The 21,490-nt window shown below is 40.3% G+C and overlaps 1 protein-coding gene across 5 annotated transcripts in view; it reads left to right on the top strand.

Moving 5' to 3' along the window:
* na (sodium leak channel non-selective protein na) overlaps nucleotides 1-21,490 on the top strand; it is a 48,192-nt gene that overhangs the window by 10,133 nt on the left and 16,569 nt on the right. For 3 of the 5 annotated variants that reach the window (XM_076206770.1, XM_076206766.1, XM_076206767.1), the window contains exons 8-20: nucleotides 135-356; nucleotides 4,960-5,127; nucleotides 5,650-5,841; nucleotides 7,029-7,178; nucleotides 9,039-9,245; nucleotides 9,357-9,553; nucleotides 12,855-12,965; nucleotides 17,911-18,081; nucleotides 18,198-18,377; nucleotides 18,611-18,731; nucleotides 19,307-19,438; nucleotides 19,962-20,129; nucleotides 20,372-20,580. In XM_076206770.1, the coding sequence (XP_076062885.1) occupies nucleotides 135-356; nucleotides 4,960-5,127; nucleotides 5,650-5,841; nucleotides 7,029-7,178; nucleotides 9,039-9,245; nucleotides 9,357-9,553; nucleotides 12,855-12,965; nucleotides 17,911-18,081; nucleotides 18,198-18,377; nucleotides 18,611-18,731; nucleotides 19,307-19,438; nucleotides 19,962-20,129; nucleotides 20,372-20,580 (2,228 nt within the window). The remainder of the gene's footprint in view (nucleotides 1-134; nucleotides 357-4,959; nucleotides 5,128-5,649; nucleotides 5,842-7,028; nucleotides 7,179-9,038; nucleotides 9,246-9,356; nucleotides 9,554-12,854; nucleotides 12,966-17,910; nucleotides 18,082-18,197; nucleotides 18,378-18,610; nucleotides 18,732-19,306; nucleotides 19,439-19,961; nucleotides 20,130-20,371; nucleotides 20,581-21,490) is intronic. The other 2 variants (XM_076206769.1, XM_076206771.1) reach the window with 2 other exon arrangements.

Genomic DNA, 21,490 nt, shown 5'->3' with positions numbered 1-21,490 from the left:
AGGATAACAAAATATTTGTGTTTTTGAACTGTGTTGTGGACATTTACATTCTACTTTTTCTGTGGTCAAATGATTTGAATTTATACATTGGCTATGACTAAATTCATTCATTGACATAAATAATTTTATTTTAGGTTCTGTCAGGTGATGATAATGGATGGAAACTATTGACGGTAGATGACAGCAAACCTAAAGGTTGGGCTCCGCAGTTCTGCCTGTCCTTCATCCAGTCAGCCAGCTTTTACTTGCTCCTGATGCTCGCAATTGTGGCCAATGGCGTCTCTGCAGCCGTACTCGTTTTCAAGCATGATGGGCGACCTCGAGAACATGTCTATCATAATTATTACTATATTGAGGTAAGAAATAATGATGAAAGAGTTTCTAATTAATGCACTTTGACTTAAAGATTCCTCAAAGTTGCAGTGGACAAGATGCAGGGATGACCTGTCATCCAGAAGGTGCCAAGATAAGAGGATGGAGGGGAGTGGAGTGTGATAGGGATGGAATGGGTGGGAGTGGTTTTTATGCCTTTGTTTTTTGGTCCCTATGGTGGGGGAAAAGAATACTGCCATCAAGTATTTCCACTTGGATCGTAAGAGGCGAGAAGAAAGGGACGGGGATTGGGACTAGGTATCCTTCTCCTTGTAGCCCCACAGGGGACATTCCTAAAGAAAGTAAAGGCATAAGAGGGTCTGGGAGTTTTCTGACCAGCACCCTAAGGTTTGGGACTTTTAATGTGCGTGGATGTGGTACAGATGAAAGTAAAAGGGAAGAGATAGGTAGTATGTTTGTGAGAAGAAAGATGGATGTGTTGGCTTTGAGTGAAACTAAGTTGAAAGGGAAGGACGAGTGTAAGTGGGAGGATATCAGGAGTGAAGAGAGGGCGAGGGAGGGAAGGGGTGGCTATACTAGTAGGTGAAGAGATAGGTAAACGTGTAGTGGAGTGGAAGGAGGTTTCCTCAAGGATAATGTGGATGAAGGTGAAACTGGGGAAGGAGATGTGGGTTTTTGTAAGTGCATATGGGCCTGGCAGTGAGAAGAGTGTAGAAGAAAGGGAGGCTTTTTGGATAGATTTAAATGAGTGCATAGAGGGATTAGGGAGGAACGTCAATGTAATAGTACTGGGAGACCTTAATGCTAGGGTAGGAAATGATCCAATTGATGGAATGGTTGGGAAATGTGGAGTTCCAGGAAAGAATCGTAGTGGAGAGTTGATGGTGGAAATGTGTCTAGAAAGAGAGTTGATGATAGCAAATACAGTGTTTCGGAAGAAAGTCAAGCATATGTACACATGGGAGAGGGTGGTGGAGGGAAGGGTGGTAGATAGAGCATTAATGGATTATGTAGTGGTAAATAGGATTATGATAGGAAGAGTTAAGGATGTGCATGTGCTAAGGGGAGAGGGTGGGGGAATATCAGATCATTTTTGGGTGGAAGGTAAGTTGAGGGTGGAGGATAGATGGAGAAGAGGAAAGGGACAAAAGGTAGGGAGGTTCTTAGAGTGAACTCTTTAAATGAAAAGGAAAAGGAGAAGGAGTACAAGAAGAAGCTGAAGGAGGAGTGGGAGGGAGTGAAGGATAGAGTAGAGCTAGGTGTGGAGGAGGAATGGGGATGGTTCAAGGAGGGAGTCACAAAGTGTGCAAATATGGTGTGTGGAACAAGAAGGACAGGAGGAAATAGAAGGAAGGGTAGTGAATGGTGGGATGAGAAAACAAAGAAGGTTGTACAAGAGAAGAAGTGAGCTTTCACAGATTGGTTACAAAATAGGATGAGGGAGTCATATGAGAGGTACAAAGAAAAGAGAAGTAAAGCAAAAGGTAAAGGAGGCAAAGAGGAGAGCAGATGTGAAATGGGGTAAGAGTATGACAGAAAATTTTGAAAGTAATAAAAAGATGTTTTGGAAAGAAATTAAGAGAGGAAGAGGAGGCGAATCAAGTAGAGAAGAAAAGGTAAAAGGTGCAGATGGAGAGATGATAATGGAAGAGAAGGCAGTAAGGGGAAGATGGGCAGAATATTTTAGGGAGTTGCTAAATGTGAAGGAGGATAGGGAGGGAAAGATAGCTGCAGTGGGAAATGCTAAGAAAATGAGAGTGATGAGTGAGGAAAATGGTGGAGAAATAAGGAAGTATGAAGTGAAGGCAGTTGTTAAGATGATGAAAGCAGGTAAGGCACCTGGTCTTGATGGATGCCATGCAGAATGTCTAAAAAAAGGAGGTACAATGATGGTGGAGTGGTTGGTGAGGTTATTCAATGTTTGCTAGAGAGTGGGTAGAGTGCCGGAGGACTGGATGAGTGCCTGTATAGTTCCACTTTACAAGGGAAAAGGGGACAAGTGTGAATGTAGTAGTTTCAGAGGGATTAGCTTGTTAAGTGTAGTTGGGAAGGCTTATGGGAGGATCTTGATTGCGAGGATTAGGAGAGGAACAGAGGGAGTAATTGGTGAGGAACAGTGTGGATTTAGGATGGGTAGAAGTTGTGTAGATCAGATCTTTGTGGTAAGACAGATATGTGAGAAAGCTATAGGAAAGGGGAAGGATGTTTTTTGGGCTTTTATGGATTTGGAAAAGGCTTACGATAGGGTAGACAGAAAGGCACTGTGGGAGGTTTTGCAGATATACGGGATAGAAGGAAAACTCCTAGGAGCTGTCAAGAATTTTTATGAGGGTAGTAGAGCTTGTGTCAGGATTAGAAATGGAGAGAGTGAGTGGTTCGAGGTAAAGGTGGGACTTCATCAGGGATGCGTTCTGTTGCCCTGGCTGTTCAACTTATACATGGATGGGGTGGTGCAAGAGGTAAATGCAAGGGTAGTGGGTCAGGGATTGGAGATGGTTAAAGAAAATGGAGAAAAGTGGGAGGTGAGCCAGTTGTTGTTTGCGGACGACACTGTGCTTGTGTCAGGATCTGAGGAGGGACTGAGGAAGTTGGTGACAGAGTTTGGGAGAGTGTGTGATAGAAGAAAGCTGAAGATAAATGTGGATAAAAGTAAGGTGATGAGATGTACAAGGGGTGAAAGTGGCAGTAGACTGGAAGTGAACATTAAGGGAGAGCGACTGGAGGAAGTGGATGGTTTTAGATACTTGGGTGCAAATGTGGCAGGAAAAGGTGGAGTGAAGGTGGAGGTAGAATGTAGATTGAGAGAAGCGAGTAAATGCCTTGGTGGATTAAAAAGTGTAATGAGGAATAGATATTTGGGAATGGATGCTAAGAGGAGACTGTATGAAGGCGTGATTGTGCCAACAGCAATGTATGGGGCAGAAACATGGAGCATAAGAGAAGAAGAGAGAAGGAGTTTGAATGTGTTTGAGATGAGGTGTCTGAGAAGTATGATGGGGGTTACTAGGCTAGATAGAGTGAGAAATGAGGAGGTGAGGAGGAGAACAGGGGTGGAAAGGGATTTGGGAGATAGGGTTGATGAAAGAGTATTAGGATGGTTTGGACACATGGCAAGAATGAGTGAAGAAAGACTAGTAAAAGAGGTATGGAAGGCAGATGTGGAGGGAGTGAACATGAAGGGACATCCTAGGATGAGGTGGATGGATGGGGTGAAGGGGGCTTTGGTGAAGAGGGGAATGTCTGTTGAGGAAGGACGGGAGAGGACAGAAGACAGGGGTGAATGGAGAATTGTTGTATATGGATGATGTTGTGATGCATGAGGTGGAATGGGTGGGGGGATGGGGGTTGATGTAGTATGTGTGAGCAAAATTTGACACAGCCTGAAGGGATTTCTCCCCATCTTCTCCTTTTATGCATGGGGGGACAGAGAGGGGGGGTTGCTGATTTAATGAAGCGGCCTTGCTGTGGATGTGCTGTGTCTTGCGACACTGCTTCTGACCCAGGGCAGTGGACGAGGTGTAGGGATGACCTGTCATCCGGGAGGTGCTAAGATGAGAGGGAGGGTGGAGGGGTGTGGAGTGTATTCAGGGGTGGAATGGGTGGGAATGATTTTATGCCTTTTCGTTTTTGGCTACCTCCCTTGTAAGGGGGAAAAAGCCTTGGTATATGTATGTATGTTTTTTGGCTACCTCCCATATAAGGGGGAAAAAAGCCTTTGGTATATGTATGTATGTACTTATTTACTCTCATCTGTACCACACCAATGCACATTAAAAGACTCAAATCCTAGGGTTCTGGTTGTCTCAGGTGAATAATTTTTTATTGAACCTGAAGGGATTTTTCCCTGTTTTCTCTCTGCATAAAGGGATGAAGTCGGGGGATTGCTCATTAAATGAAGTGGCCTTGCTGTGGATATGCTGTGTCTTGCTACATTGCTTCTGACCCAAGGCAGTGGGGGGAGGGGATACAGGGATGACCCGTCATCCATGAGGAGCTAAGATGAGAGGGTGGGAAGGGGTGGTGGATTGGAGTGGAATGGGTGGGAGTGGGCACATGCCTTTTGACTTGGCTTATGACCTTGTAAGAGGGAGGGAAGAAGCCCTTGGTATACGTATGGATAACTACTTATATTGATATAATTACCATAGATACATACTTATATGGCTACTCCCTGTGTAGGGGAAAAAAGCCTTTGGTATATGTATGTATGTACATACATATATGCACCAAAGGCTTTTTTCCCCCTTATAAGGAAGGTAGCCAAAAAACAAAGGCATAAAAACCACTCCCACCCATTCCAGCCCCATCACACTCCACTCCCCTCCACCCTCTACCCTCCCTCTTATCTTGGCACCTCCTGGATGATGGGTCATCCCTGCATCTTGTCCACTGCCTTGGCTCAGAAGCAGTGTCGCAAGACACAGCACATCCACAGCAAGGTTGTTTCATTAAATCGACGACCCCCCCCCCCCTCCGTCCCCTTATGCAGAAAAGGAGGAGACAGGGAGAAATCCCTTAGATGAATATGGATAATTGTTATCATTATAAACACTTGATCATTGTGGTAATTTTGTATCATTTTTGAGGATCATTTCATTACTGATTGGGAACACTTACTATTTTCAGGTTGGATTTACCGTCTTCTTTGTTCTGGAAATACTTTTTAAAGTCTGGTGTCTTGGAGTGCGAGGATTTTGGTCACGGACGATTCACAAATTTGAGTTTGTCCTGGCCATTGGCACGATTGTACGTCTCATCCCTTCCCTCTTCATGAGTCCGTTCACGTACTTCCAGGTGATTGGGTCATCTGTTCGTGTAATGAACTTGATTTATATATCGTATAAAGGAGAAGTTATGGGTCATTTGTTATTATTATTCAGTTAGCTTGTTTGCTCCTGTACTCCTGTTTGTTTACAAATATTTTTCTGTTGAGACATTCTGACAAGTCGAAGTGGGTGGGAAGAGGAAAGACTGGATTCTTATTCCAAGTTTTATTCTTGACTAGTTTTGCTACAAGCTTTATCAAGAGAAAAGAAAAAGGCTTTCATTCTTTTGAAAAAGCTTGTTTTGAAACTAGTCAAGAATAAAAGTCGGAATAAGACTCCATTCTTTCCTCTTCCCACTCACTTCAGTATATTTTTCTGTATCTGACCTTCTGGACTGTAAGGTTTCACATCTGTGGTTTGCCACCATAACCCATTATAATCTGAGTCAGATGGAGTGTGAATTTGAGCAATTATTAAATAGAATATTGTATGACATAGGTTTTCTGGCAATCACTCAATTTCTGACACATTTCTTGCTCATGTTCTAAAGGTTCTTCGTGTTGTACGACTGATCAAGGCATCACCCGTCTTAGAAGACTTTGTGTACAAGATTTTTGGCCCTGGAAAGAAGCTGGGTGGCCTCATCATGTTCACAATGTGCTTGCTTATCATCACTTCTTCCATTTCAATGCAACTCTTCTGCTTTCTAGAAGAGTATGGGAAATTTGAAACATTTTCTGATGTAAGTAATGTTTCATTGAAGGTAATGTTTATGTTAATGGTTGGATCCTGAGAAATTTATTTATTAGGTCATTGCTTGACATTAACATTAGTTGCAGTATACATACATACATACATACATACATACATACATACATACATACATACCAAAAGACCTTCTTGCCTCTAATGAGTACGGTGGTCAACTCAAAGCATACACTCACCTGACACCCATTTACGCCCATTCATCCTAATGGATGAAGGGTCATCCCTGTCCCCTGCCACACTACTCCCACCTAGGTAGTTGGTTTTACCAGTGTTAGTCAATACATTGGATGGGCTTACCCCACTTATGGAATGCTGTCATGCTGTTTTGTGTTATGGTTACTGTTTACCCAGCTACAGTGCTTTAGGTTGTGCTGATAACATGACTAAGGTGATATAGACATACACACACATACACATATATACATATGTCCAAAGGATCTGAAGAATTACAGTTTTCTATATTGATGTATAAATATGTGGGATAGCTTAGAAGGTGATATAGCCCAAGCTCAAACAATCCTTGAGTTCAGATTTAGATATGATAGTTAAAAATCAAAGACAGATTAAGTTGGAACCATACATGAATTTGAGTCTAGGTATGTTAGAAAATTAGAGAATAGGAGAAGGATCCAACAAGCAGTGCTCCTTTCCTCTAAACTACAATTAGGTAAATACATACTTGAATTCAAATCTAAATATGATAACTGTGCATGAATTTGGGTCTAGGTATGTTAGAAAATTAGAGAAGAGGAGACAGGACCGAATGAGCATTGCTCCTTTCCTCTAAACCACAATTAGATAAATACAGCTACAGGTGATATGATTAGAGTGTTCAGGATACTAAAGGGGATAGACTACATTGACAGATGAGATCTCTTGATTAGAGATGGAAAGGTTTGAAGAAGTCATGAGGACAAATTGAGAAAGACTACTGTTGATGTCGAAAGGAAGTGAAGAAATACAGTATTCCATGCAGATGCATGAATACCTGAGATAGCTTAAAAGGTGATATATAACCCAATCTGGGACAATATATGAATTCAATCAATCATTTGTAGCCACGAGTTTTACTAAGTGGAAAACCCATAACCCCACAATGATTGAGTCATTGATTGATTGATTGATTGGTGCCATAATTGATCCATGTCCTCCTTGTTTCAGGCTTTCATGTCAATGTTCCAAATCCTAACCCAGGAAGGCTGGGTGGATGTCATGGATGGGACCATGCTCAACACAATGGATAAGACTACGGATAAATTGGCACCCATTGTTGCCATCTACTTCATCCTGTACCATCTCTTCGTGACACTGGTAAGTCAGAGGCAGGGTCGGGTGTTGAACCTGCTTTGTGTGCTCAGTGTATTACATACATACATACATATACCAAAGGCTTTTTCCCCCTTATAAGGGAGGTAGCCAAAAAACAATGGCATAAAAACCACTCCCACCCATTCCATCCCTATCACACTCCACTCCCTTCTACCTTCTTTCCTCCCTCTCATCTTGGCACCTCCTGGATGACAGGTCATCCCTACATCTTGTCCACTGCCCTGGGTCAGAAGCAGTGTTGGTTAGGTTAGGTTTGGTATTGTGTTAATTTAACTGGGGAGTCAAGACATGTGCAGTCAAAACAGAATATCTAGATGGGGATTTGTTGGATCATTACCCATTTGCATGTTATGTTCTGAGTATTTCTTACCTGTGGATTTAAATTGGACCTAAAAGCAAAGCGAGCCTTGGAAATGTTAATGAAATAGTAAATGGATACAAGTCCTTGAGGCAGACATTTTGGGAAACCAAACTTGAGAACTAAGTTATCAGTTATCAGGAGTTACTTTTCATTTCCTATCATGATCTTATTCCAGTAACATGGGTTTTCATACAGGAATCATACATATTTTCTGTATTCAAGGGTTCTTATGGTTGAACATGACTAGATTTTTAGATAAAGGCAGAAGTTTAATGTGTATAAGATACATATATATATGTGTAATAAGGAGAATATCCTAAAGAAAATACATAATGCTGAATTATCTATCACTTTTAATGAAACATGTTTGAGAGAAGACCTCCTGCCCATATATATACCCATATATTTATGTATATATGTCTGTGTGTGTATATATATATATATACATACATACATATACCAAAGGCTTTTTCCCCCTTACACGGGGGTAGCCAAAAAGAAAAAGCATAGAAATCACTCCCACCCATTTCATTTCCCATATATTCCACTCAGCTCCACCCTCCTCCCTCCCTCCCATCTTGGCACCTCCTGGATGACGGGTCATCCCTGCATCCTGTCCACTGCCCTGGGTCAGAAGCAGTGTCGCAAGACACAGCACATCCACAGCAAGGCTGCTTCATAAATTCGGTGACCCCCCCCCTCTCCGTTCCCTCATGCAGGAAAGGAGAAGATGGGGAGAAATCCCTTTGTGGTGTGTCAATTTTTTTTCTCATACATACTTCCTCCCCCCATCCCCCACCCACTCCCCCTCATGCATCACAGCCTCATCTATACAAAAAAAAAGAAAAAAGAAAAGAGAGAGAGAGAGAGATATATATATATATATATATATATATATATATATATCTATATATATATATATATATATATATATATATATATATAAATATATATATATATATACCAGGAGCTTCTTCCACTTTATAAGGGAGGTAGCCAAGTCAAAGGCACACACATTCCCATCCATTTCATTCCCATCTACCACCCTTGTTTCTCTCTCATCTTAGCTCTTCATGGATGAAAGGCCATCACTGTCTCTTGGCCCCTGCCCTAGGTCAGAAGCAATGCAGCAAGACACAGTATATCCACAGCAAGGCTGTTTCACTTAATTGCCTCCCCCCTCTCTGTCCCCTCATTTGGAAAATAGAAGAGACAGGGAGAAATCCATTTGTGCTGCATCAAAATATCATCCACACATAACCCCTTACATCACAGTATCATTGATACACAGCCATTTTCCACTCACTCCTATCACCTACCTTCTCATTTCCTTGCTCAACAGACGTTGCCCTCTTGCTCAGTGCCTTTTTGTCCCCATCCATCCATCTCATCCTTGGTTGTTCCTTGAAGGAAGAAGCTTAATGTATCTAAGATAAATGATAGTGAGAAAGCTAATGGAATTTGGTTGCTCTCTTGCTCAGATTGTGCTCAGCTTGTTTGTAGCTGTGATCTTGGACAACTTGGAGTTGGATGAAGACATCAAGAAGCTGAAGCAGATGAAGGCAAGGGAGCAGAGTGCAGGCATCCAGGAGACGCTTCCGTTACGCTTGAGGGTTTTCGAGAAGTTCCCCGACAGACCAACAATGGCCAGATTGCATAAAGTTCCCTCGGACTTTTCCTTACCAAAGGTGGGCAGCACGGATATTGCATATAATGAGTCAGACAGTAAATCATGTTACTCGGAAATCGAAGTCAGAAATCTTGTTGAATGGGGACTTTAAAATGGAATACTGTTTCAGGTTCGTGAGAGTTTCTTGCGTCAGTATATAGAGGAAAGTGAGGAGGAGGAGGATGGGCTTATAAAGAAATCAGGTGTGGGACCAGACTCCACCATCAGCTACCGTAAACGAAGGCCCATCAGGCTGCTGAACTCCGTTTCGCATCCTCGTAATGCTGACTACGAGAAAAAGAAGTCAAGTGTCACAAACATTATATAGTAAGTGAATCTGATAGTTTTGTGACTTGTAGATGCACATACAAAAAGGTAAAACCTTTTGTCCATATAAGGGGGTGGAGAATATAAATTTCAAATTACAGACGCTCCTCAACTTACGTTTTAGTTACATTCCGAACAGCCGAACGTAACGTGAAAATGAACGTAAGTTGTTACTGTACGTTCCAGTAATGTATGACCGTTCATATTGTACTATACATCCATAAATTCTATTACCGTATCTTATAAAACACCCCTAAATCATTAACTATAAACATAACATTGTAAAATAATAACATTAATTTCAAATAAATTAAATTCAAGCAACATAAAGTGAGATGGTGGAGGAGAAGGAGGAAGGGGAGGAGGAGGAGGAGGAGGAGGCAAGGCACGTTCAGTCTGTCGTTTGTGCCATGTAAACAATGGATGCAGCATCATGCGTAAGTATCGTTTGAACGTCTCATACTACGGAGAGCGCGCTAAACTCAAAAATTCACTCACAATTTTTTTTTTTTACAATTTTTTTTTAGTCAGTTCAAACATAAAATAAAAAAAACGTAAAATGAATGAACGTAAGTAGAGGAGCGTCTGTACATACATACATATACCAAGGCTTTTTCCTCCTTACAAGGGAGGTAGCCAAAAAGAAAAAGGCAAAACATTCCCACCCATTCCATCCCTAAATACACTCCACACCCCTCCACACTCCCTCTTATCTTAGCACCCCCTGGATGACGGGTCATCCCTGCACCTTGTCCACTGCCCTGGGTCAGGAGCAGTGTCACAAGACACAGCACATCCACAGCAAGACCACTTCATTAAATCGGTGACCCCCCCCCCCCCATGCATAAAAGGAGAAGATGGGGAGAAATCCCTTCAGGCTGCATCAAATTTTGCTCACACACACTATCTCACCCCCCATCCCCCCGCCCATTCCACCTCATGCATCACAACATCATCCATATACAACCATTCTCCGTTCACCCCTGTTTTCTGTCCTCTCCCATCCATATAAGGGGGTGGAGAATATAAATTTCAAATTACATACATGCATACATATACCAAGGCTTTTTCCCCCTTACAAGGGAGGTAGCCAAAAAGAAAAAGGCAAATCATTCCCACCCATTCCATCCCTAAATACACTCCACTCCCCACCACCTTCCCTCCCATCTTAGCACCTCCTGGATGACGGGTCATCCCTGCATCTTGTCCACTGCCCTGGGTCAGAAGCAGTGTTGCAAGTCACAGCACATCCACAGCAAGGCCGCTTCATTAAATTGGGGACCCCCCCTTTCCGTTCTCCCATGCATAAAAGGAGAAGACGGGGAGAAATCCCTTCGGGCTGCATCAAATTTTGCTCACACATACTCCCTCACTCACCATCCCCCCACCCATTCCACCTCATGCATCACAACATCATCCATATACAACAATTCTTCATTCACCCCTGTCTTCTGTCCTCTCCCGTCCTTCCTCAACAGACATTCCCCTCTTCACCAAAGCCCCCTTCACCCCATCCATCCATCTCATCCTAGGATGTCCCCTCATGTTCACTCCCTCCACCTCTGCCTTCCATACCTCTTTTACTAGTCTTTCTTCACTCATTCTTTCTATGTGTCCAAACCATCCTAATACTCTTTCATCAACCCTATCTCCCAACTCCCTTTCCACCCCTGTTCTCCTCCTCACCTCCTCATTTCTCACTCTATCTAGCCTAGTAACCCCTATCATACTTCTCAGTCACCATCTCAAACACATTCAAACTCCTTTTCTCTTCCTCTCTTATGTTCCATGTTTCTGCTCCGTACAGTGCTGTTGGCACAATCACTCCTTCATATAGCCTCCTCTTAGCATCCATTCCCAGATGTCTATTTCTCATTACACTTTTCAGTCCACCAAGGCATTTACTTGCTTCTCTCAATCTACATTCTACCTCCACCTCCACTCCACTTTTTCCTGCCACATTTGCACCCAAGTATCTAAAACCATCCACTTCCTACAGTCGCTCTCCCTTAATGTTCACTTCCAGTCTACTGCCACTTTCACCCCTTGTACACCTCATCACCTTACTTTTACCCACATTTATCTTCAGCTTTCTTCTATCACACACTCTCCCAGACTCTGTCACCAACTTCCTCAATCCCTTCTCTGATCCTGCCACAAGTGCAGTGTCGTCCGCAAACAACAGCTGGCTCACCTCCCACTTTTCTCCATTTTCTTTAACCATCTCCAATCCCTGACCCACTACCCTTGCATTTACCTCTCGCACCACCCCATCCATGTACAGTACAAGTTGAACAGCCAGATTTCTAATTCCAGATTTCTAATTTCAAATTAGAACTTGGAAAATGAATTTAATGATGTAACTTCTTATGAATTAGTAATTGTTAGACTACATATTTAACAAAAATAAGTTGCTGTACATGATGTTTATTAGTTAATTGCTTTGCACTGGACACCTTTTATAGACAAACATCACAGCTTGCCAATTCTTATTGTTTTTAGATATATCAGTATCATGGCCAATTTTAATGTTCTCAGTTAGTCATTTAGTAGTCTGGAGGAATAGATGCAATGAATGGTGAAATATTATGGTGTAATATATTATTTTCCTTGTGTTACACTTCTTGGTATGCAGGAATTTATGTTTACACAAAACAAAAACAATTAATTTGAGAGTAATTCATAGTGACAAGTATCACTAGGTGTTGGGGGAAACAGTGTTGGGTTTATAGGAAGTATTTAGGATAGCTTTAGGTACTTGGGTGTGAATGTGCCGGGAAAGGGAGGAGTGGAGGTGGAGGTAGAATGTAGATTGAGAGAAGCGAGTAAATGCCTTGGTGGATTAAAAAGTGTAATGAGAAATAGACATTTGGGAATGGATGCTAAGAGGAGATTGTATGAAGGAGTGATTGTGTTGACAGCACTGTACGGGGCAGAAACATGGCGCATAAGAGAGGAAGAGAGAAGGAGTTTGAATGTGTTTGAGATGAGGTGCCTGACAAGTATGATAAGGGTACTAGGCTGGATAGAGTGAGAAATGAGGAGGTGAGGAGGATAACAGGGTTGGAAAGGGAGTTGGGAGATAGGTGTTGATGAAAGAGTATTGCGATGGTTTGGACACATGGAAAGAATGAGTGAAAAAGGACTAGTAAAAGAGGTATGCAAGGCAGAGGTGGAAGGAGTGAACATCTAGACCCAGGCTGGTTTTACAAGATTTATTGTTATTATTGGTGTTGTTGTTTTCATTGTTATTATTCTTTTACTTTTAAATTTATCATTATTCCCACAATATAATGAACAGCGAGTCAAATAACCAACGTCTGCTTTTGGGCGACTCTGGTCAAATTCCACTGCCAGGCAAAGGTACTCATTCTCACGGCACCATCTCATCTAAGACTCGGCGAGACCAGAAGTAAGTGCTGTTGCGACTCTCTCTGCATATACATGGCAGCGGTAATGCTGCAAATGTCATATTTATTTTCTTTCCATGACTGATTAGGGTCGTAGTCAATTATTTTGCATCAAGTTTAAGAATTGCTCTATACTCATACTATTTAGGCCTGGTAAAGAAATGGCATACTTTTAATATGAATAAAGTTAAAAAGTATTCCTAAATGAACATGTCAATTTATATTTATAGCATGTCTTTATTTATCATATTAAGTCTGTTTTTGATCGAATCTAGCTGCATGTTCATTCTTGCATTTATCTTGGCCGCATACGAGAAATGTTTTGCCTCATTTTCTCTGCATGGGAAAGAGCATTAGCTCCTGCTTATTTGATATTTGCTTGAAAGCAGTTCTTGGGACAGTTTGCGTTTGATCATGGATCCATGGTCTTGATCTTTCTTTGAAAGTTTAGTGGCTTTTTTATATTATTTAAAGGTTATTTTATCATCTTGGAATGAATTAGCATGTCTTTTGGCGGGATGGCATTCCGATAGCATTTAGCCGATTTGATTTGAAGTGAATGCAAATATATTTAAATTTAGGTCGTGCTTTGCACCTTGGCTCAAGCTCAAGGAACGGCAAGCTTTTCTAGGTATTGGCATTGTCTTTTACTAGGATGAGAAAAATTACTTTTAGTTCTTGACATAGATAGTACAAAGTCCTACAGTTGCGAGGAACTAGGAAAGTGACGCACTCTCTTTGCATGTGTTGGGACTCCGTTTCTGGAAACGTTTTCCCTCTGGTTGGCTGATGTACTTTATTTTCACAATCTTAACGACTATTTCCTCCGGATCTTAAAAAGTATGAACTGTTTTATCCTTTGGAGTGATGACTTACTCGATGCCTGTCTTCATTCAGTCTCTCAAGTCTTGAAACTTTTTTCTTATTTGATCTTACATTGATTTAATCTTCCTTCTGTATAAGATCTCTTTACACTATTCAGATATTATGTTTATTAATGTAACCTCATCTCTCACTGCAGCTATAAGATGTGTATCATTGTAATGTTGAGCCTCTCCCACTCATCATTAATGTATAAGCACAATGGATTCTTCTTATAGCGGTGAATCGAGCCCACTGGTTCTAACTATGACTGCAGACTAATTAATATGTGTGTGGGTAATGTATGTAGATTACATCAAATCTTATAAAGAAAGTTATCTAATGTACATATTGTATTTGACTACTCTAGTTGTTAGTGAATATAATTAAGGAAATATTTTTATACATAATTTTTTTTTCCATCAAATTTACCCACATAAATAGGTTAAATAATTAATGTAATTAAGATGTAAGTTGGAATACAGTATGGAACACAGGAGAGTAGCAAGTTTGTCAAGACAGGACAATATAATGTCAATATTTCTTTATTTTAGTCGAAATTATGTTGATTGAATCTGATCTTGAAGCACATGAAAGAACTGTTTCATGAATCTCAGCCTCTGTGACATGTTACCGTGGTATCTTGGAACTTGAACACCCCAGATGTTGAACAACTTGGAATTCAAAGATAAAAAGAATTGTGAATTTTTGCCCGAGAAATCAAACTTTTCTTGGAACTTAAAGTGGCAGTGCCCCAAAAAAGACTTTAACCATTTTCATAGAATAAAAAAAAAATACAGACGCTCCTCAACTTACGTTTTAGTTACGTTCCGAACGGCCGTACGTAAGTTGAAAATGAACGTAAGTTGTTACTGTACTATACATCGGTAAATTCTATTACCGTATCTTATAAAACACCCCTAAATCATTAATTAAACACATAACATTGTAAAATAATAACATTAATTTCAAATAGATTAAATTCAAGCAACATAAATTGAGATGGGGGAGGAGGAGGAGGCAAGGCATTTTCAGTTTGTCGTCTGCGCAATGTAAACAATGGACGCAGCGTCATGCGCAAGTATCGTTTGAACTACGGAGAGCGCGGTAAACTAAAAAATTCACTCAAAATTTTTTTTTTTACAATTTTTTTTTTACCGTCAGTTCAAACGTAAAATCGAAAAAACGTAAAACGAATGAACGTAAGTAGAGGAGCGTCTGTAATGAAAATAAATAAGTAGATAAATTAATTTAAAAAGTAGATAAATAAATAAATAAAATATAATAAAATAAAATTAAATAAAATAGAATAAAATCTAGTTTGCTGTATATGCTACATTAATGTTCAAATTAAAAATGAAAAACAATTTCTTTGGACCTTGAACTTTGTAAAAATTGAATGTCCATCAGGAATTAAACTAAAGTTCCAAGGTATCACTATATTCAAAAATGTACCAGAACCTATTCACAGAACCCAGCAACATATCCATAGGAAAAAATGCTGACACACATTACAAAACAAACATGACACAGGAGATCAAACAACTCCATCCCAAGATAAGTTCTGTCAGATATAAATCCAGGAGAGAAGCCACTTTAATCCTAAGAGTCACATTATTGTGTCTGATCAGGTCACTAGTGAGCACAGGTTCAGGTTATGAGCAGATACCATTTGATTGAGATGTGTGCACGTCACACAGAAGACACCGATACAACGAAAGATTAGAACAGTATATCTTAACCTGGGATGCTGAAATAAAATTTAGGGGGCTGTTGGGAAGTAGGACACAGATACAATGAAAGATTAGAACAGTATATCTTAACCTGGGGTGCTGAAATAATATTTAGGGGGCTGTTGGGAAGTGAGACACAAATACAGTGAAAGATTAGAACAGTATATCTTAACCTGGGGTGCTGAAATAATATTTAGGGGGCTGTTGGGAAGTGAGACACAAATACAGTGAAAGATTAGAACAGTATATCTGAACCTAGGGTGCTGAAATCCACTTCAGGGGGGTGCGCTGGGAAGTGCTGTAATTACCTGGCGGTACTTCACTTTCCTTTATCCTTCTAGTAATCAAATATTAACCCCTTCCATACGGTGCCGCCTATGTAGGCGGCATGGGGAGCAAGTGGATACGCGAGGCTGCCATATCGGCATCTTGATTATATTTATTGTAGTTGTCCCTGCGTAACTGACATACTCTCTAAACTGGCTTCATCACATTTTCTATGGTTATCAAAATTCACGGGTGAAAGAGAGAACGATCGATATAAGCAGTGAATATTTTTTATGATGCGAGTATTATGACGCAACATCGTACGTCTGGTAGCTAATGCTGCCCGCGAGATTTTGGCCCGGAGTGAAGTGGTTAACCAGAGTTAAGGGGGTACTAAACTGCCTAGACCTGACTACTACAAGGGTGCTAGGGTCAGAAAAGGTAAGATATGATGGATTAAAAGTATTAGAACTGTCATCATTAAAAAAAAAGAGGGAGAAAGTTGACATAATTGTGTTCAGATCAATGAAAGGAGTGAATTGCATTGACAGAGAAGAGCTCTTGTTGTGAGACAGAAGGATGAAAGATAGGTGTGAATGGAGAGTGGTTGTAGATAGATGAGGAAATGATGTGGCAATGTATGAGTATATGTACACTTTAAACCCACTATTGGAGAAATAATATCAAAAGTACAGGAGATCCGTATATTTCGACTACTATCTGTAGTCCTCTTCAGCAGAATGGTTACAAGAAAATAGAGTACATGTATAAATGAGATAGTGAGGAGTACAAAAAAGGAGACAGTTTTCCTGTACTTCTGATATTATCTCTCTGATAGTGGGTTTAAAGTGTACATTTACAAATGTGTTATAACATTACAGTTTCCCATATGTGTACATCTCAAGTGGGTGGGAGGTGGGGAGTGGTTTGCCATGTAATGAAGTGGTAAGAGTAAATGAGCTCTGACTTCTGGGCTGGTTCTGCTGTGGAGGTGCTGTGTCTCACTGCATTGCCTCTGACCCAGATAGTATGGTGGGGAGACAGGGATGGCCTTTCATAAACAAGGAGTTGAGATGGGAAGGACGACAAATAGATTTTTCGATGGGTGTAGGATGGGTATAGAGTGGGTGTATGCTTTAACTTGGCCATCTCCCTTATGAGGGGGAAAAGGCTTATGGTAAATGTATGTATGTCTATATATATATATATATATATATATATATATATATATATATATATATATATATATATATATATATATATATATATATATGTATCTATTTGTAGTATACAGGAAAGGATCTGTGCATATGTGCACACACACACCCAATTCCCTGCCGACGAGAGTTGGAGTAACACCCCGCAGTGCAGCGTGTGTGTGTGCTTTGACTCAGCAAAGTTAAAGAAAATGACATGTAGAGACAGGACTCCATAAGCACAGGTCTAACCCCATATATTACAATTGGGCAAATCCAAACAAAACCAGTTCAACAAATTTTTACCACATCCACACACTCTGTCCTTACACTGAACCTTCTATACATCCACCTGGACATGGTGAAATATGTCTGGATGAAGGGACCAAAGGTTCCTATGTGTTAGAAGGGAACATGCCCTCAGCCTAAGGGCTTTCCCTGAGGTTCCTCACCCTTCACAGTACAATATGATGGGCTACAATGAACTAAGTAACTAACACTGTATAGACAACAGTACAAAATTTCCTCTCAGTGTGACTTGAGGGCCAACCTGCAGAGTGTTGCAGGGTTCCTTGGTGCCACAAGTTTCCATCAGGAGGGAACCAAGGCACCAGATTGATCAATTTAAATCTTGTTTTGACAAAACTTGCTACAGGCATGTGGATCATTCTGACGCTGTTTTCCGTAACCACCTACATTCAGAAGGGTAACCATTAAAGGGAAAGGGTTTTCGTGATCCTTTAGGATACCAAACAAATGCTAGTGACCAGTGGTTTGCCTAGAGCTAGTAAGCACTGTGGCTTCAAGGAAGTAGTGACAGTTACTAGAGGCCACTTATTGCATGTTGCATGATCATTGCATGTGTGTGCTTTTTTTTTCACTCGCTAAAGGTCCATACGTCACAGTGTTAGGGGATCAATGAAGATTAAGCAACACAACTATGACCATCTGAAGGAAAATGGAGATATCGGAGCCATGAACCGAACCTCGTCGAGCCGCAAACCTCAGGATCTGGATATAAAATTACTTCAAGCCAAACGACAACAGGCGGAAATGAAGAGGTGAAGTGTACCATTGTTGTGTGAAGATTCGTTAATGAGAAATGGAGCAATGCATAATAGAATGGATTAGAAATGGATTTTTTTTTTTTTTTTGAATGGCCGTACTCTGTTTTCAGAAATCAACGAGAAGAAGACCTTCGAGAAAACCATCCTTACTTTGACACGCCCCTCTTCTTCATTGGGAGGGAAAGCAAATTTAGAAAATTTTGCCAATTGATTGTGTACTCCAGATATGATACAAGCCACAAGGACCCCATCACTGGAAAAGAGAAGAAAATTAAATACAAAAGGCTACAGTAGGTCATGCATACTGGTGTACTGTGATTTATAATTCATAGAAAAATTTCTATACTCTATTGGTTAATATGTGGTGTATGTAGGCTAGTATTGGAAGGTATGCTAAAACATTAATTGTTTACACTTATACTTTGCCTGTTTGGTTCTGTGTTGCAAATATGATTGTTTAATTTTTGTTGTGTATGAGTTCTCTTCAGTGTAATTTCTTTCGGAATTTTAACTTGCATTGCAGCAATCTGCTTGGACTTGTCACATATTTGGATTGGGTCATGATCTTGGTCACCACATTGTCGTGTGTATCTATGATGCTGGAAACACCAATGAATCGAATAATGAACACACCGTACCTGCAGGTCAGTACACTACGATGCTCTCTGGCTGAGTGGGTTGGGGTATCGCTACTTGCGAATCACATTGAAGTGATGGCAGTTCAAATCCTGCCACAGGCAAGTTGGACCAAGGGCATGGTTCATAAAATTCCATGCTACAAAGTCCTCTGTAAGGGGAACCATCCCAGTCTTCTGATAGGGGGAGCTAAGAGGAGAGGATGGAAAGGGTGGTGGAGGGGAGTGGAATGAGTGGAATGTGACTTTGACTTGGCTACCTCCTTTTGTAAGGGGGAAAAAGCTCTTGGTATATACATAGACCTGAAGGCCATTGTTCTTTTGTGAGAAAGGCCAGAGACAATGGACTGTTTTTTTTAGGGGCGGGGCATCATTAGCTGGAGTTGAAGAAGTACCCTCCTCCCCCTTCCTAACATGAGAATAGATTATATACTGTATATATATATATATATATATATATATATATATATATATATATATATATATATATATATATATATATATATACTTATATATTTTTTTGTTAATGAAACACTGGGTATTTTTGATAGCTCTACATGATGGAGTTTTCTAAATCATTACAGATTGCTGAGTATGCATATGCTGTATGCATGAGTCTTGAATTGGCGCTCAAGATCCTTGCGGATGGTTTGCTCTTCACTCCGAAGGCACTTATCAAGGACATGGCTGGTGTTTTGGACCTTTTCATCTATACAGTGAGTTATGTCAAAGAGGAGTTTTACTGAAGGTATTTAGATGTCTCAGAGAGGAAACAAAGCATCTGTTACTACATTGTCTGACACTCGCCCTTTCCAAACAGGACACAAAATCTCTTCATTAAGGGACTTATGAGCTGAGCTGGTGGATGGTCATGAGCAGTTTTGTAGGGGTTGTGGGTCTCTCATAAGAGAGAACTGAGGCAATGGATAAATGTATATGTATATATATATATATATATATATATATATATATATATATATATATATATATATATATATATATATATATATATATATATATATATATATATATATATACTCGTATATATGTATATGTATATATAAGGTCATTCCCAGGTCACATATATTTTTCTACTTCTGTTGTGTGCTTTTTTTGTGTCAGATTTCTTTTCTATTTCTGAAGTATGCATTTTTAAATCAGATTTTTTTTTCTGTTTCTGATGTGCATTTTTGTATATAATTTCTTTTCTATACCTGAAATATGTACCTTGATGTACAGGTCTCTCTAGTGTTTGTTTGTTGGATGCCTGAAGAAGTTCCTCCCCAGTCTGGTGCACAGCTACTTCTTGTCCTCCGTTGCCTTCGTCCATTACGCATCTTCAACCTGGTGCCACACATGAGAAAAGTTGTGTATGAACTTTGCCGAGGGTTTAAAGAGATTCTTTTGGTATGTTAGACACCAGAACAAACTTCTTTTAAGAGTACACAATTCAGTATTAATAAATGTCCCCCCAAGACTTGAACCACAATGAGAAAATATTCCCAAAATGTGTAATAATAATACTAGATCACCCTTGTTTACCACTCAGCAGTAAACGTTATTTATTAAAAATCAACTTGGAATCAAATCCAATATGCTCCAAATTAACTTAGTTAACACCTCTTCCAAGTTAATTTGTTTAATTTCAGGTATCTGTTCTTCTTATTGTCCTTCTGTTCGTGTTTGCGAGTTACGGTGTGCAGCTCTATGGTGGACGCCTTGCTCGCTGTAACGATCCATCCATTGTGGAACGAAAGGACTGTGTTGGAGTTTTTGTGCGGCAGATTTACGTCACCAAGATGAAACTTCAACCAGGGGAGAATGAAACTTACCCTGCCATGTTGGTTCCCAGAGTTTGGTAAGTCTCATTTGTGGCACTTAGTTGTAGTTGTCCACAGATTGTTATTCTCACGTTAATCTTGTGTATAGTGTTCGTGTTCTTGCAGCTGTGTGGATAGGTTTGTTTAGGGTTTCTGTGGGGAGACTTGATTGATTAATAAATTGTTAAAAAATGTTGTATCAGGTTTGGGCTTCAGTCAGGAGAGTAACAAACTTGTGGAACTATTAGTGATGGATATTTTACTAAGGGTTGTGAATTGATATCCTGTGACAAACTGATGTGTGTAGATTTTTTTTTCTTATATAAAAAGCATTCATGAAATGGTAAGCTAAAATCTGATGGAGGGGCAAGTAGCTGTAGGAATGTTTGTTGAGTAGGGAAAAAATAGAGTGCAGAAGATTGAAGTGAATGGAAGGAGATTGTCAATGGATAGAGGAGTGAGAATTTGTGTTCTTTTCATCTGCTTCATAAATTTGTCTGATTAAATGTGGATGGGGTCACCTTAACCACTTCCATACGGTGCCGCCTACATAGGCGGCATGAGGAGCAAGTAGGTACTCGCTGATGCCGAAGTCGCCATCTGGATTGTATTTATTGTAGTTGTACCTACGTAATTTTCATTCTCTCTAAACTGGCTTCATCAGTTTTCTATGGTTATCAAAATGCACGGGTGAAAGAGAACGGACAATTTAGCACTGACTTTATTTTTATAATGCGATTATTATGACGAGACATCGCACGTCGGGCAGCTGATGCTGCCAGACATGCGATGTGCCCCGGAGGGAAGAGGTTAAGATGAGGCATTGGAAGTAAACCTACTACAGCTCCTGGACCCTGTTGTGAAAGAGCTGTGCCTCACTGCATTGCCTATGACTTAAGAAGCATAAAAGGGGACAACAACTATTAATATTTGAGGTGTTAAGATAGG

Source organism: Oratosquilla oratoria, chromosome 23 (assembly GCF_046742065.1).
Source record: "Oratosquilla oratoria isolate Oo_2021 chromosome 23, ASM4674206v1, whole genome shotgun sequence".
Lineage (NCBI taxonomy): Eukaryota > Metazoa > Arthropoda > Malacostraca > Stomatopoda > Squillidae > Oratosquilla > Oratosquilla oratoria.
This window is presented reverse-complemented; position numbering and strand designations above follow the sequence as displayed.